This window comes from Lentinula edodes, assembly GCF_021015755.1.
Source record: "Lentinula edodes strain Le(Bin) 0899 ss11 chromosome Unknown C8R40scaffold_47, whole genome shotgun sequence".
In the NCBI taxonomy this organism is placed as follows: Eukaryota; Fungi; Basidiomycota; class Agaricomycetes; order Agaricales; family Omphalotaceae; genus Lentinula; species Lentinula edodes.
In genome coordinates this window covers 76,919-92,017 of record NW_025764353.1, presented here as the reverse complement: position 1 = coordinate 92,017, position 15,099 = coordinate 76,919, and the positions used below count along the sequence as shown (strand labels likewise).

General features: G+C 47.2%; 4 protein-coding genes and 1 non-coding gene across 5 annotated transcripts; 2 read left to right on the top strand and 3 right to left on the bottom strand.

Annotated features, from left to right (window-relative positions):
- Window positions 1-1,686: 1,686 nt before the first annotated feature.
- On the top strand, window positions 1,687-3,154 carry C8R40DRAFT_1057632 (Gti1/Pac2 family-domain-containing protein; the record flags this gene model as incomplete). Its single annotated transcript, XM_046225162.1, has 2 exons — window positions 1,687-2,187; window positions 2,243-3,154. The coding sequence occupies 2 exons, from the start codon at window positions 1,687-1,689 to the stop codon at window positions 3,152-3,154; spliced, it is 1,413 nt and encodes a 470-aa protein (XP_046081261.1).
- A 4,185-nt stretch (window positions 3,155-7,339) lies between these two features.
- On the bottom strand, window positions 7,340-7,627 carry C8R40DRAFT_1019593 (uncharacterized protein; the record flags this gene model as incomplete). The annotated part of the gene is made up of 1 exon (XM_046222979.1): window positions 7,340-7,627. A coding segment is annotated over one exon (288 nt), but the record flags the coding sequence as incomplete, so codon positions are not given.
- Window positions 7,628-9,539: 1,912 nt separating this feature from the next.
- On the bottom strand, window positions 9,540-9,656 carry C8R40DRAFT_t241. Its single transcript has one exon. It is a non-coding gene; the product is annotated as a tRNA-Val (tRNA).
- Window positions 9,657-10,059: 403 nt separating this feature from the next.
- C8R40DRAFT_656925 (uncharacterized protein) lies at window positions 10,060-11,471 on the bottom strand. The gene has a single exon (XM_046235794.1). The coding sequence runs from the start codon at window positions 11,037-11,039 to the stop codon at window positions 10,239-10,241; it is 801 nt and encodes a 266-aa protein (XP_046081259.1). The 5' UTR covers window positions 11,040-11,471; the 3' UTR covers window positions 10,060-10,238.
- Window positions 11,038-11,915, top strand: C8R40DRAFT_1057487 (SAC3/GANP/Nin1/mts3/eIF-3 p25 family-domain-containing protein; the record flags this gene model as incomplete). Its single annotated transcript, XM_046225153.1, has 2 exons — window positions 11,038-11,452; window positions 11,506-11,915. Coding segments are annotated over 2 exons (825 nt in total), but the record flags the coding sequence as incomplete, so codon positions are not given.
- Between the last annotated feature and the right edge of the window lie 3,184 nt (window positions 11,916-15,099).

Genomic DNA, 15,099 nt, shown 5'->3' with positions numbered 1-15,099 from the left:
GACGATGTTGAAGATAAGACGGGCTTCAGAGCTCCTGTGAGGTCCGATAAGGTGGTAGTCCAAGCTTGAGAATCGGTCTGAAACACACGATGGTAGGCGCTCAAATCGGCTGGCGCTTAAATCCATCACATGCGAAATGGAACACGTTCGTTGAACTTTTCGGGCCAGCAAAGTTGCCTATGTACCCCAAGCACTGACGAATAGCATGCCAGTATATTAGATTTCCAAGAGCTTTTTTCCAAACGTACATAGTATCGATGCATCATGATGAAGCCATAACAGAACCTGGCCACATCTATCAGTGTCTATCAGTGTCGGTAAGTACGGCAATACTTTTGTTATAATATTAATTTCTTAGGTCCAGGTCGGGTCGGATTTGTCAAGCTACGGAAGGTGTGTATAATCAACAGTCAGAGCCGTCGTGGTATGTCTAAGGAGAATCCAAGGGTTTGTGGTGGTGTTAAGTCTGACTAGGACTGGTCTTGACATTAGCCTGTACTTCATGAAAATGTTGAAGGCTGCGAAAGTGGGCAGGGTTACATAGCATGAACCATCAAAACACCATCTCAAGTGCAATCATTATCCGGTCAAAGAAGTCAAGTCAACTACACTACAATACAAGGCGTCAAATCGATCTCAATCCATCTCATTGAGGAGTTGCAGATAGGAGGGCGTCTAATTTACACTGCGATTTCCCGCGAACCATGTATGCGCATCGAAGGTAATTGGAGTGTGTTGAAGTCTTATGTACTTGTGTGCCTGCGCTCGATATACAACGGACAAGGGAAATGCCAAAAGATCTATCAGGCTCACAACTCGGTCACCCTAGTGGTGCTCGATATTCCTTGAATCGTTGCTGACTTGGAGCGTTTACCTTAGTAATTAGGTTCTCCAACAAGTCTGCACGATAGATTTGCGTCGATTTGCATATGGCCTCTCGAAATCACGAAAGACTTGAATCGAGCTTGGAATTTGTATGAGCCAAGCTAGTCATGTCAAGCTGTGGATCTGCGCGGTACCTGTTAGAGGAATAGCGCCTTCAGTGGGCCAGAAATTATCTGTTCCACATGCTATCGGACTCGGATGCAAGTGTCTGGATTACCGTTGGTAAAATTCCCCGTGTGGTTGGCCACGGGATTTCAGCTGCATCGTTCCAGATCGCTCCCGTTCCTCCGACACCGTTCCGACAAGAGCTGAGATTAAACTTTGAGTGAGAAAACCTAAAGGCCTAAACCAGGCCAAAGCGGCAGAACTTCTTACATAAGTGAGAGCTCTAAACCTTAATTCTCGACGAGCGCAAAGGGCAAAGGTCCCTTCCTTGAAAGCCTCCTTCCTTCCCAGAAACGCACAGCTCAAGAGATTCAAAAAACGCGTGTAGACACGTAACTTGAATTATCGAAATTTTTTGGATTTGAGGAAAAGGAAAAGTAGGGAAAGACTGAGCCAAGGCAGTGGTTCAGTCGGCGGTTGAATTTTTGGCTCTTTTTGTTGATATTTTTCCTCCTCCGCCAGACTCTGGGCCAACGGTACGCCAACTTTATATTGTTGATCCTAAACTCTAATGATGGGCTGAACCCAATCGTTCTTCAAACTTTTTTGGTTTTGCTGCTCTTTATCTTTTCCAACATGATAATTTTCGCTTTGGCCCATCGATGATGATGATGAAGGCTTATCATCTAGACCACCATGTCGACGTCTTCGGCTTCTCATCAGCCTCCGCCGACCACATGGAACGAACCACCCTGGACTGGTTGGATAGAAACAACCGGAGACGCACTTCTTATCCTCGAGGCTGCTCGTCGTGGCTGGATACCTCGTGTTACTCGACGCCTTGTCGATTCCGAGCGCAAAATGATTACTTCTGGCTCAGTCTTCGTTTTTGACGAGGAGGAGAGCGGTATCAAACGCTGGACCGATGGATTTTTCTGGAGCCCAAGTCGCATCCTCGGAAATTTTTTGCTATATCGAGAGACAGATAAACGCGGTCCAGGTCATAAGGGCGCACGTCCACAGGAAGAAGCCGCAGAAGTCCCCGATGCGTCTCCATCGTCGGAAACACACTCTTTGTCTCGTCCAAAGAGCGAAACGAGTAATAATCATCTTGGGTTTGATAAGCTTCGGGAGCGGTCTTTGATGGGCAGTCTTACGAATAGCTACAAATTTAAATCTGACGGTCTAATGAAAAAAGTACGTTACAGATATCTTCTCTGTCTTCTGAATTCTGAATTAGACTTTTTCCAAGACTTTTTCCTTGAGCATTGGAGGCGTAGCTCAACATCTGATTTCCTACTATCGCATTGAGGATGTTGAGAATGGTCGTCTGCGTTCTCCATCGTCCTTGCCTGAGCTGGCGTCCCTGGATATCAGCCCGGAATACCTCGACAAAACACATTTCCGGAACCCTCCAAAGGTCGAAGTTGGTCCAGACGGAGTCCCTCGGTATCGCGGTGAAGCAGATGATATCGAAGCGGTTTCCACGTCTTCCATAATCTCCGCTCCTCTTTCCACAGGACTCCCGCTCCTCACGGACGGCCGTGTCGCAGACATCCCCAAACGTCCAAACAAGCGCTTCGAACCCTACTCTACTGCCGCACAACCAGCAGCGAAAAGGCAGCGAAAACGTCCTAATCATAATACCAACAACGACACTTCTCCGCCTGAATCCCCAACATCTGAAGATCGGGATCGACAACGAGGACGTTCTTCTTCTCAGACGCCCACGCCTTCTTCCTCTTCTTCGCAACCTCCTGTCCCGTATTCTGATCCTGATCCAAGTGTTGCCAGTGTTGGTGTTGTCTCCGGCGTGGGAGTTGCTTCGGCTCAACCAGCTTATACCGGTTATTACCCGATGCCGGGATATGGACCCCCTCAGGCTATGTATCATTATCCTTCTCCTCTTCAACAACCTTCGTCTATGCCTGCACAAGGTCTTAACGTACCCTCCGCGACCCAGTACAGTGGATCCCCAGGTCCTGTTTCTGGTCCTCCAGGCCATCCAGCGTATTACGGCTATCGTCAACCATTTCCGGCATATCCTGGTCCATATCCTCCTCCTGCAACTACTACATGGGCATCATACCCTGCTCAGCCCGCGCTTCCATCTCAGCTTCAGCCGATCGTCACGTCGGTGAAAGAAGGTGAACATCACTCGTAAAACTTTCGTGTGAAATTGAAATTTCATGTATATCAACTGGATTCTCGATTTCAATATCTACTTTCTACAAACCCCCAATTCTCATTCATTCTTGAAAAAATGTTCCACTGCTGTATCTTCTACTTACCTCGGGTCTTACTTCATATGCGGTTCTCTGTCTCCATGAATTATGTAAATGATACGTTTGTCGAATTGTTTGTCTTGAGTCTTGTCTGTGCATATCTATTGTATATTTGTTGTTTCGCAATTGTCTCTATTCTTCAGCTATATCCTCTGTATGACATTACTTTCATCTGGACTTTTTTTCTTACAACATCCTCTTCTGTCTGTTCTGTTCTGTTCACCTTTTACTCCTTTTACACTTACATCGATCTATTTGTTTGGTTCTTCTCGAGGCTTTTGCTCAAGGTCCTGCATTGAATACACATTCTCATCTTCTGGGTTCTCTGGGTTTCCCCAATTGGGTTGATCCGCGGGCAGGTGTTTAGCCAGTGAAAAGCTGACCCAGAGGGCCGTTTTTATATTAAAATGATCATGGTGCAAGAAGTGAGGTGTCAAGACTCAAGAATTACCAAGAACTGGGGCTGTCACAGGGTGGGAAACTGAGGTATTATTGTAGATAGTAAGGGGTGGGTGACAATAAACAGTATACTGTAACACTAGTAGAATTAGTGAAGGAAGAAAAGAGGGAGGCAAAGGAGTCTGACATGATTACTTATATTATGCAAAGTCCAATGACATACATATGTCAACTACATGTGCATGTTAGAGTAAGCTCAGTGTTGAACACAGCTATGCTGTTCCCATGCCACTGATATGATCATGTGTTATGATAAGTCATATGTAGTCATTTACTACATGTGGATTCCTCAGTACTTCCTTATGTAATACTGTCATACAATTATGTATATAAACAGGCTGTATCCTGTACTGGAATCCAACTCGCTTCTCTCTCATCTTTATTGCCTCACTGAGACTCTAAGCCCTACTACCCAGGTATGGTGCTGGAGAGTGTCCCCACTATGCACCCCTTGCCTGCTCAACAGTATAGACTATCAATAGAGTTACTTCCAACTGAGTGTTGAGCAGGCAAGGGGTGCATAGTGGGGACACTCTCCAGCACCATACCTGGGTAGTAGGGCTTAGAGTCTCAGTGAGGCAATAAAGATGAGAGAGAAGCGAGTTGGATTCCAGTACAGAATATGGCCTGTTTGTTAGACTCTCTCCATCCAGTGTACACACAGTCTACAAGTTTTGCTTCCATCCAATTACATACATACTTTACAGTTCATCAGCCACCTGCGGACAGCAGATGAGGGCTCCCTCAGTTGTTTTACATCCAACTGAGGTGAGCCCCATAGTAGCTATCCAAACATAGCATACTCACAACCTATGTAGTGCTTATAACCTGACAGGTACCTAATACAGTTGTTTTACATCCAACTGAGTGCTTATAACCTGACACTGTTTATATATATAATTGTATGAGAGTATTACATAAGGAAGTACTGAGGAATCCGCATATAATAAGTGACTACATATGACTACATATGACATAGTCTAACACATGATCATATTAGTGGCATGTGAACAGCATAGCCGCGTTCAACATATACCTGTTAGAGTTGTCATGCCCTGGCACTAAACCTTGCAACCCCTAGAACCTCCTCATGAATACCTTGACCCTTTCCTCTGCCCCCAAAACCTTCCACTAACCTCCTTGGGACCTCAATCAACCTCCCATCCCTGATATCCAGAAGCTCCAACCTAAAACAGCAGTGCCCTGACACCCTCGTATACCTGCCTAAGATCATAAGAATGTGTTCCATCAATTTAGCCTCATATACTTCATACTTCATACTTCATGCCATCCCCATTGGATGCCCGCTTCCTATAATGTTCCCTTGCTCCATTACCCTACCTATATAAGCACCCTGTCAAGACCATGCCTTGGTGCCTCACTCCGGTGCTCAGTACTCCAAGATCCACTGTTTATTGTAATCTCTCCTTATTGTTCTTTCTTGCTACACATTCCCTTTCTACCTCATCTCTCCTTATTGTCTTATCTCCTACCCTGAAGGCACTATACGTACAGCCCCTAGTAGTTAGTCTGATGCTCCATCCTGATGCAAAGATTAGTAGGTATAAATACTCCTGTACTGTACTGTAGTTCCTCAGTTTAATTATCAACTTAGATCACCCTTATTTGTCTCTCTCTGTCCTCTAAATCTTCAGGCTTGTTGCCTTGAAGTACTCTCTACTCTGACCTCAGGACTGACAGTTCTTTGGTCTGCTCCTTGTCATTGGCATTACTGCCATTACTGACCTGGCTGCTACTAGTACCTCTCTTCTACTATCTCTCTCCAGGGACTAACGGTAATAAGCTTGCCTCGTTTTTGTGTAAAAGAGAAAGGAAGGAATCAAATGGGCGCTCCAACCAACCAATCTAATACACAATATGTAAGTTCACTGCTATCAAATTTATTTAATAGCAAGGGGTAGCATTGTCAAAGGTCCCACAAAGCTTTTGAGAGCTAAGGGAAAGCTTCAATTAATCAATTTGAATTGCTCTAAGGATTCGATATATTCCTTTGATCAAGGTAGATTCAGCACTATTTATGTTTTGTTGGTATTGATATGGGTATATCAAGAATTGGGGGTTTTAATCAAAATAAATTAAAACTGAAACACACAGACCCCTACAGAGGGCTAGAACTATGTGCTGGCACAACCATACAATGTGATTTGCCCTTAAGACCAATGGCTGATACTAAGTTCAAAGAATACCCAACAACTGGATATAACTTCTTGCAGTCACAAGGAGCAGAACATGACATTTCTATACTCACAAGTGCCAGGCCCGAATGGCTGCTAGCAAAGAGGCTTCAGTCTGGTGGGAGTGTGTCTTTCCTTTTTACGGATTAGCACTGCAATGTCGTCCCAAAATCACTTGTATTCCAGATACATCAGATTGCTATTTATACATACAGGATATAGAGTTGCACAGTACAATTAATTTAATAAAATAAACGTTCGGAACCACAAGGAAACTTCTACAATTGGTCAGATTCCATTTAATTTGAATCTATATGTCCTTATTTGGTCCATAATGGTTCCAAGATTCTAGTATACCTCCAAACATAGGCAGGTACTTCGATGTTCATTTAATTTAATTGTTTTGGAGAATGACTCGAATTGTGTTCAGCTGTTATTGCTGTTCAACACTTACTTCGATCATTTGTCACCTCGTCTGGAGGCAAATCAGCTCTCCTCAATTCTAATCCTATCAATCTGATTCATCTGGATTAAACTAATTGCTTCTCTCTTTCAATAGACACCCATTGTGCCCATACTCTATCAAGGGAGTTACACATAGTATTCATTTAATTGCATTCTTCAATATTTTCTACGTCAGGACTCTTTGACATTCATTTGATATGTCTTCGGAGCCTCGCAGTACTTCGATTGTTCTTCTAGTCATTTTCCTCAACCATGCAACCTGATTGGTCTATTAGACTAAATCACAGTCTTTTAGATTAATGCATGATCTCATTCTAGAATGTGTATTTGACAATTCTTGAGTTCTAGAAAGTCATTTTGATTCAATTCTTAGCTTATGGTCACTTGAGTAAGTTCTTCCAAACTCCTGCCAGTGTAAGGTCCAATAAACTAACCAACTTGTGGTAGTATGGGTATAGGGTCCCTTCAACTATTGGACTGATTCAGTATTGACTTTGACTGTCAATCCAGGTCTCAATCTCAATTACAGTCCTCTTGACACAAATCTACATGTGAAAGTGTCACAGTTCACTGCATAGATGTCTAGCCAAAATTTAGGTATGTCACTGGTGCAATTGTAGATCCATTGTCACAGATAGTAATCATAACAGTGATATTCCCCTGATCACCACTCTGTTGTTAGTGGTGTATTTTCTTCTTCGCTGCTCCCAGACCCCAAGTTTTCTGACCAATACCTTTCTGCAGTCCCAGCTCATCTGTGCCATAAGACAACTCTGCAGGAATGATATCATCTCCACCTTTGCCCTCGATGACATTTTCTAGCAAGTTGAAGTAATATTCATAGTTGTATGGGTCGACAGCGCGAGCTAGAGAATGGTCCATGGAGTGGGGTTCAGTACATTCCAATCCTATTGCAATGATTTGATATGAAATGACCTTCTCCAATTCTTTCCAACACCTTCCACAGGAAAATTTTTCACCGTGACGTGCCTGTGCAATTAGATCAGCATGTTCTTTGAGCCATTTGTGGTTTAGTGGAAATCCTTGTTTAGCATCGTAGGTGACCTCATTAATCAATACCTCTTCTTCTTTTGCATCATTCAGCCACCACTGCGCCTCTTTTGCCTCTGTATGACTCCTCCCATTGTGTACCTGTCTATGTAATGTTGAGTCTGATAGTGTGATCGTCTTTTTTGTCTCCTCGAAACACTGGGCCTTGATGGCTTTGCATACTGTTTTGTATGATAATAACTTGGTTTGTACTTTCTGATTCTTTGTACACCTGGATTGCTTGTTGCATGCATGTACTTCTTCTGTAGTGTTGATAACACCCTCTTTTTTTCTTTTAGTGCTGATTGAGTTTGACTTGGCATTTGTGAATCCACTTGATGGAAGAGTTTTTTTTTTTTCTTTCTTTCTTCTTTTGCAAAATATCTGAAAATGGAAATTGTTGACTGCTTATCATTTCTTCCCCATTCCAAGAACTGGTGATGTGTGACAAACAAGTCTTTGTTGGCTTGGTCAATCCTTCTCATGTTTTTGAATATCTGTTGAGATCATGTACACTGTGTAACCGTGCCAGAGGCCAAAAGGTGTCTAAGTGCGGGAGGCCAAGTGGGACAGTAGTGAAGTTATTAACAACACTGCCATTACGCCGTTAGTCCCCAGAGATTGAGAGTATGGAAGGGAGGAGCTGAGTAGCAGCCAAGTCGGAGCGGCGGTATCGCCGGTGATGAGGAGTGAACCAAAGAACGTTTAAGTCCTAAGGTTGGGTAGAACGTACTTCAAGGCGTTGAGCCTGAAGACTTAGAGAAGGGCTAAGTTGGGAAGGGAGATCTAAGTTGATCTAAGTCGATAATTAAACTGAGGAACTACAGTAGCGTACAGACAATATTTATATCTACGGAGCGGCGCATCGGTGCGGAGCGCCAGACTAACTATTAGGAGCTATATGTGTAGTACCTGCAGGGTAAAGTAAAAGACAATAAGGAGGGACTAGAACAAAAGGGTATGTGTAGTGAGAAAGAACAATAAGGAGAGATTACAATAAAGATGGATCTTCGGAATACCAAGCGGCGGGATGGAGGCCCGAGGCATGGACTTGACAATATCTGTTTTTAAATATCTGTTTATAATAAAATACCCAAAAAATTTTGACAGCACAATAATAAATATATATACATAATAAGTAACTATGAAACAACAACTCCATTCCAGTGTGTGTGTGTGTGTATATGGCAATATGCCATATGCCAGATTCAATCTCATTTTCATATTCATTTTCATCTTCATTTTTATTTTCATCTCAAATTCAAATTACATATTCTTGAACAACTACATATTCCCAAACAACCACATCAGAAATAACAAAGTTATTAATTGCTCATCGAAAGGGCTCATGTACTCAGTAGCACAGAGATGCAGAGATGCAGAGATATTTTTTCTTTTTGTCCAGAAAAAAACAAATCCGAGGGAGGCAATTGAGCCAAGCCAGTGGATTGACTTGAGAAAGTTGTTTGTTTCAGCCATTTGATGTGGTGCCCATACCTGAAATGATGGTATCATAGTAGATGACTTAGTTGTATTGTAGTTTTTTTGGATTTGTTTTTGGATTTGTTTTTTTGGATTTTCTTTTGGATTTTCTTTTTTCTTTCTACATTATTGGAAGTTTTTGTGTTTTTGTGTTTGGTGTTTGGTGTATGGTGTTTGGTAATGGGATATAGTATATACTATAGATGGAATCAAGGAATATGCCCAGATCCACTAATCCCCCCCCTCAAAAAAAAGAAAGGGAAAAAAAGAAAAGTTGAAAAAGAAAAGTGTAGAAAAAGTGTTGGAGTTTGTTGTTCGGACTGCCCAGAAGTTATAGGTACACAAGTACATACAACGTATCTACGAGACAACATGTATGTAGTTGTTAGATTATCTCTTCTATCCAGTCTTTTTGTCCATCGTCGTTTGTCGTCGTTGCTCAGAGTCGTGCCTATCGCGCTCTTCGCTCCTGTGAGGCATCTTGTCTTGTCCTCTGTCATACCCGTTCTCAACAAAAAGTAGAAAAAAAAGAAAGTAGAAAAGAAAAGTAGAAAAAAAAGAAAGAAAGCAAAGAAAATAAATAAAGAAAAAAAACACTAATCAGCTATAGGTATGATTCGACCCGGGCTCGAACCGGGGACCTTCTGTGCACCGCCGGACCCACCACTGGTGGTGGTTGGTCCGGTAGTGGGTGTTAGACAGATGCGATAACCGGCTACGCCATCGAACCGTGCTTTGTTTGGAGGTCTTTGGGATTTTGATGGATTTTGGGACCTTGGGAAGGAGGAAGGAGGAGGGAGGAAGAAGAAAGAGACACGTGATTTTCATCGACATTCATTCTTCTCATTCTTCATTGTGTTTCGAATTCTTTCGAAACTCTTTCTATCCCTACCATCGTCCGTTGGATCGAATTTCGACTCGATTTCTCGTCTTACCACTCGTCTTACCTATAGAATTCTCCTCGGTAGACGGCGTATCCCGATATCCCGATATCCCATATATTTCCTCTGGATATTGTTTGGATAATCCTGGGGTCGATTGGTTCTGTGTTTGCGGTTGGTGTTTTACTGTGTTTACGGTTTTTCTGTGTTTTACTGTGTTGCTGTTTCTGTGTTTCTGGTTGGTGTTTTACAGCTTGTTTTCAGGTTGCTGGTTTACGGTTTACGGTTTTCAGGTGTCTCTTTCGGTGTTTTCTCACTACGCCTCTACGCTGTTACGCGCGCGTGTTCGGGTTGTGCCACTCACTCACTCACCTTGCTTCCTTCCTTCCTCGTACCCTCTCGTACACCAAGCTCAAAACTCACCTTCCTCGTCAACCCAAACTCAACCTCGAAAACACCTTCCTCTCATACCACCTTCCCCGAAAACCTCGAAATCCTCGAAAACACCTTCCTTCCTCGAAATCCCCAAAAATCCCCCAAAAATCCACAAAAACTCCATAGAACATGCCCGCCAGCGGAGACGGATTCGGAGTGTCTGGGGATGTGAAGACGCCTCGGGATGGGGGTGGGAATGCGAGTGGGAATGTGTCGAGTGGTAGTGGTAATGGTAATATGAATGGTAGTGGGAGTGGGAATGGTAATGGTAATGGTGGTGGTAGTGGAACTTCTTCGGTGGTGTTTGGTGGGGCAGGTCGTGGAGGTCCAGGTCCAGGTGGTCCAGGTGGTTCAGGAGTAGGTTCAGGACCAGGAGTAGGAGTAGGACCAGGAGTAGGACCAGGTGGTCCAGGGATGCATCGGAATAAACAATGGGTCGCTGGCGGTGCAAATGCAAATGCAAACGCAAGGGGAAGAGGGAGAGGAAGAGGAAGAGGCGGTGTGTTTGGGTCGAAGAAGTTCGTTAGGGAGTTGGATGACAAGTCCTCCGAGGGGGAAGACAAAGAAAAGATAGAGAAAGAAAACAAAGACCCCCCAATCTCCCTCTTCCCCGTCCCCTCCCCCTCCTCCGAACCCTTCCTCGAATCCCAAGAAGACCGCGACCTCTTCTGGCACGCCCTCGTCAAATCCCGTGAATCCGAACGTCTCCACCTCATCCGCGCGGGACTCATGGACGACCCCCTCGTCCCGAAACGCCTCTCCGACGCCATCACCCTCGTCGGGACCTGCCCCGACATGTGTCCGCGGTTCGAGCGCTACCGGCGCGAACGCGAGAACAACTTGTTCCCTTGGGAATCCCTCCCCCCTCCCCACTCCAAACGCGTGTCACACCCCCACGCTGTGAAAGCGTACGAACGCGCTGCGGGGGATAAGACGTTACCTTCGGATTTGAGGCCGCCGAGGGTGTTGAAAGGGACGTTGGATTATTTGTTTGGGGAGTTGATGGTTAGGGAGGGGTTTGTGCGCACGTATGCGTTTTTGAGAGACAGGACGAGGGCGGTGAGGAGTGATTTTGTGATGCAGAGAGAGGAGGGGGAGGTGGCGGTGGAGTGTCATGAGAGGTGTGTGAGGTTTCATGTGGTGGCGTTGAGGGAGATGAGGGGGGAGAGGGAGTTTTCGGTTAATTTGGAGGAGCAGCAGTTGATGAATAGTGAGTGGTTTTGCTTGATATTGGGATTGGGGTAACCCCTAAGATTGATCCAGCCCTTCAATCGCTAAAAGAATTCTACACCGACCAACGAGAGACATACACCTCCCCCAACGAGCTCGAAATGCGTATCTACCACCGCCTTATCCACATCCGCGACCAACGCGAGCGGCACGACGATATCCCCCCCCACATCCTCACCCACCCCGTGTACATCCTCACCTCCGCCTTCCGCGCCCACGTCCAATCCCACAGCACCCCGATAACCAAAACCAGCCCACTGGTGGTGGGTGAGGAGGGAATGCGGATTTTTGGGGAGTTGGCGCGGTGGTTGATGGGGGAAAAGGGGAAGAGGGGGATGGTTTATCTCGTGGCGTGTTTGTTGGAGCATTTGTTTGGGAGGGATAGGATTGAGGATATGGAGGGTGTGAGAGGGGGGTTGGGGTTGGCGGATATTATTGATGGGAGGGAGTCGAAGGGGGAGGAGGAGGAGGAGTCGAAGGTGGAGGAGGTTGTTGAAGAGGTCGAGGAGCAGGAGGAGGAGGAATCCCCTGCACCGGCACCCCCAGCCCCTCCACCCGCGCCTTCCACCACCACCCCCTCGGCATTCTCAAACCTAACAACGACCACCGTGAACCCTTTTCCGTTTTCCTCTCCATCGGTGTTCTCGGGGTTCGGGACGTTTGGGGCCGCTGCTCCTACTCCAAATCCAACTCCAACTTCAACTTCAACTCCTGGTACCAATACCACCAATGGCAACACCACCAATGGCAATAACAATGTATTCGAAAGTATCACTCCTCATTCCGGTCCCAACACTTTCCATCTCACTTCGTCTACCCATACTTCTGATACCCATACCCATACTCCTACGTCTTCGTCTACGAAATCCCTACCCTCCGGACCTGTCCCCTCTCTCTTCCCTGCTCCGAACGATGCAAACGATGCAAACGACGTGAACGATGCGAGGAGAGGTGGGGTCTCATCTGGGGTTTTATTTCCAGGGCCACTTCCGGGTCCGGGTGCAGGGCAAGGGCAAGGGCAGGGACTAGGGATGGATTCAACGAATACAAACTCAACGAACCCAACAAACTCAATTTCAACAACTTCAATTTCGATTCCACTCCCCACTCATCCAACGAATCCACTCCAAACGAATCCACTCCAAACGAATCCACTCCCAACAAACCCACGTTCAGACCCAACACCGAATTCAAACCCACCTCCAACCCCCCTCCCAACCACCCCCTCGCTCAACCCACCCCCTGCACCGCGGCCTCTCCCGATTTCGTTGCCTCCCACTCCTACTGTGGGTAGTGTTTCTGGTGGGTTTGGTGGGTCTGCTGGGTTTGCAGGGTTTGCAGGGTCGAATGTTGCAGGGTCGAGTGGGTCTGGTGGGTTTCCTGGGTTTCCTGGGTCTGGGTTTGGTGATATTGGGTTTGGTGGGTCTGGTGATATTGGTGTTGCTGCGTCGAACGTGTTTACTGCGTCGAATATCAGTGCTCCAGGTCCCACCCCGATCCAACCAGAGAACGCTCCAAATGCTACTGTCGATTCCACGACTGGTGTGTTTGGTGCATCAAAGGAACACAGTTTCCCTTCTTCTTTTCCTACTTTCCCTTCCACCCCAGTCCCAGCTCCAGCGCCAGTTCCAGCCGCAGTCCAAACACCCTCTTTCATGAGTACGACTCCCCCCACGACAACGACTCCGACTACGTCTTCGACAACGACTCCGACTACGTTTACGACTCCCTCCAAGTCCACGTCCACGCACCAGCACCCCCGTCTATCACTCCTCAAAACCACCGGGTTGTCTACCCCTCCTTCACAGGGAGGCGGAACTACCGGAGGAGGAACAGGAGGAACAGGAGCTACCGGAGCTACTGCAGGAGGAGGTGGTGCAAGTGCACTCCTCAGCCCACTAACCCCGTCTCTACTATCGCGTGCGGGGAGTTTGAAGGGGTTCGGGAGCGTTAGTTCTATTGGGGAGAGGGTTAGTTTTGGTGGGGGGAGGGTTAGTTTTGGTGGGGAGAGGGTTAGTTCTGGTGGGGGGAGCGTTAGTGGGAATATACGACAGAGTGATTTAGGACGGAGTGATTTAGGAGGAAGTGAGAGTGAAGGGACGAATACTACGGTTCCTGGGAGTTTAACACATTCGAATCCCACTACCTCCACCCCTGCCCTTACCCTTACCCTTACCCCTCCTCCAAACCCTTCATCTTCCGCCCCCACACCCACACTTTTAAACCCTTCATCTTCCACCCTTACTTCTGCCCCCAAACCCACCTACCCCACCTACCCCACCCCCCTCCTCAAAAAATCCTTCTCCGCCTGGCTCGCGCGGACGCGCGACCGCGTGCGTGCGGGGGAGATGTGGGAGCGGGCTGTGGTGCGGGATGCTGAGCGGGGTGGTGAGAGGGATGCTAAGCGGGATTCAGAGCGGGGTGGTGAGAGGGGTGGTGGGAGGGAGTTAGGGAGGGGTGTTGGGAGGGAAGAAGGGAGGGGAACTCCTGAACATAGACTGATTCGGGGAGGTAGACAGGGAGAGAGAGGAAGACGAAGCAAGGGGAAGGGAGAGGGAGAGGGAGGACGAAAACGATATCACCCCGCTCCCGCTCCTGCTCCGGCTTCTTCTTCGTCTCCTCTTAATGAGTCTTCTTCGTCTCCTTCCTCTTCGTCTCTAAGGAGCGATATCAGGAATGGATTTCACAGCAATATCAGGAATAGTATTCTGAACGACACAAAAAACGGTACGAGAAATAGCACAAATCCTACTACTCGAACCGGCACCCCAAGAACCGAAGAAGAATTAGTTAGGCGGTTGAACGAGGTGAGTTGCATTCCTTCCCTTTTCCCTTTTCCTTCTCTTCCCTCTTCCCTCTTTTTCCTCCCTTCCCCATCCCTTCCCTTCCCTTCTCCCTCTTTTTCCCTCTCTTCTTTTTCTCTTTCCCTTCCTCTCTTTTTCTTACCCCTCTTCTTTCTTCCCTTCCTAACCCATACTAACCCCCCCCTTCCCCTTCCCCCCTTCCTTCTATCTATCTATCTAACAGACCCAACAAACCCACCGCCACCGCTGGGCACCCAACACCTTCCTCGACGTGTGGAGATCCCATGTCCGGCGCAGGGGGGGAAGAGTCGGGGGGGTTTTGGAGGTTTTGGAGGGGGAGGGGGTTTTAGGGGATTTAGGGGGGGAGGGGACGGTGGTAGGAGCAGGAGCGGTAGGAGCACCAGCTACACCAGCGAACGGAGCAGCGAACACAACACTCGCCTCCGCCTACACCCTCCTCCTCGTACTCAACCCCGCGGTGGACGCGACCGCGATATGGGCACAGACGAAGTTCGGCGTTCCGGGGAGCGGGTGGTGGAGACAGGGGGGACAGGGGGAAGGAGGAGGGGAAGGAGGGGAAGAGGTGTTTGAGATTCCTTTGATTCCGCTACGGACCTGTACCACCACCGCCTCTACTTTACCCTCCACCTCCACCTCCTCCACACCCACCTCATCCTCCTCCGTACCAGGTGCACTAAGTGTACCCCCACCTACCCCACCAAGTATACCTCCCTTCACCTCCCCATCCCTAATAATATTCGAGCTCACCCCGCTGTCCGGGGTGCGGGACGAGCTGGCGCGGCGGTATGTCGTGTTGGGGGAT

Excerpts from the sequence above, each read along its gene's own strand:
- C8R40DRAFT_656925 (XM_046235794.1), bottom strand. The coding sequence starts at position 11,039 with ATGTCGGGGCAGGTCCCGACGAGGGTGATGGCGTCGGAGAGGCGTTTC.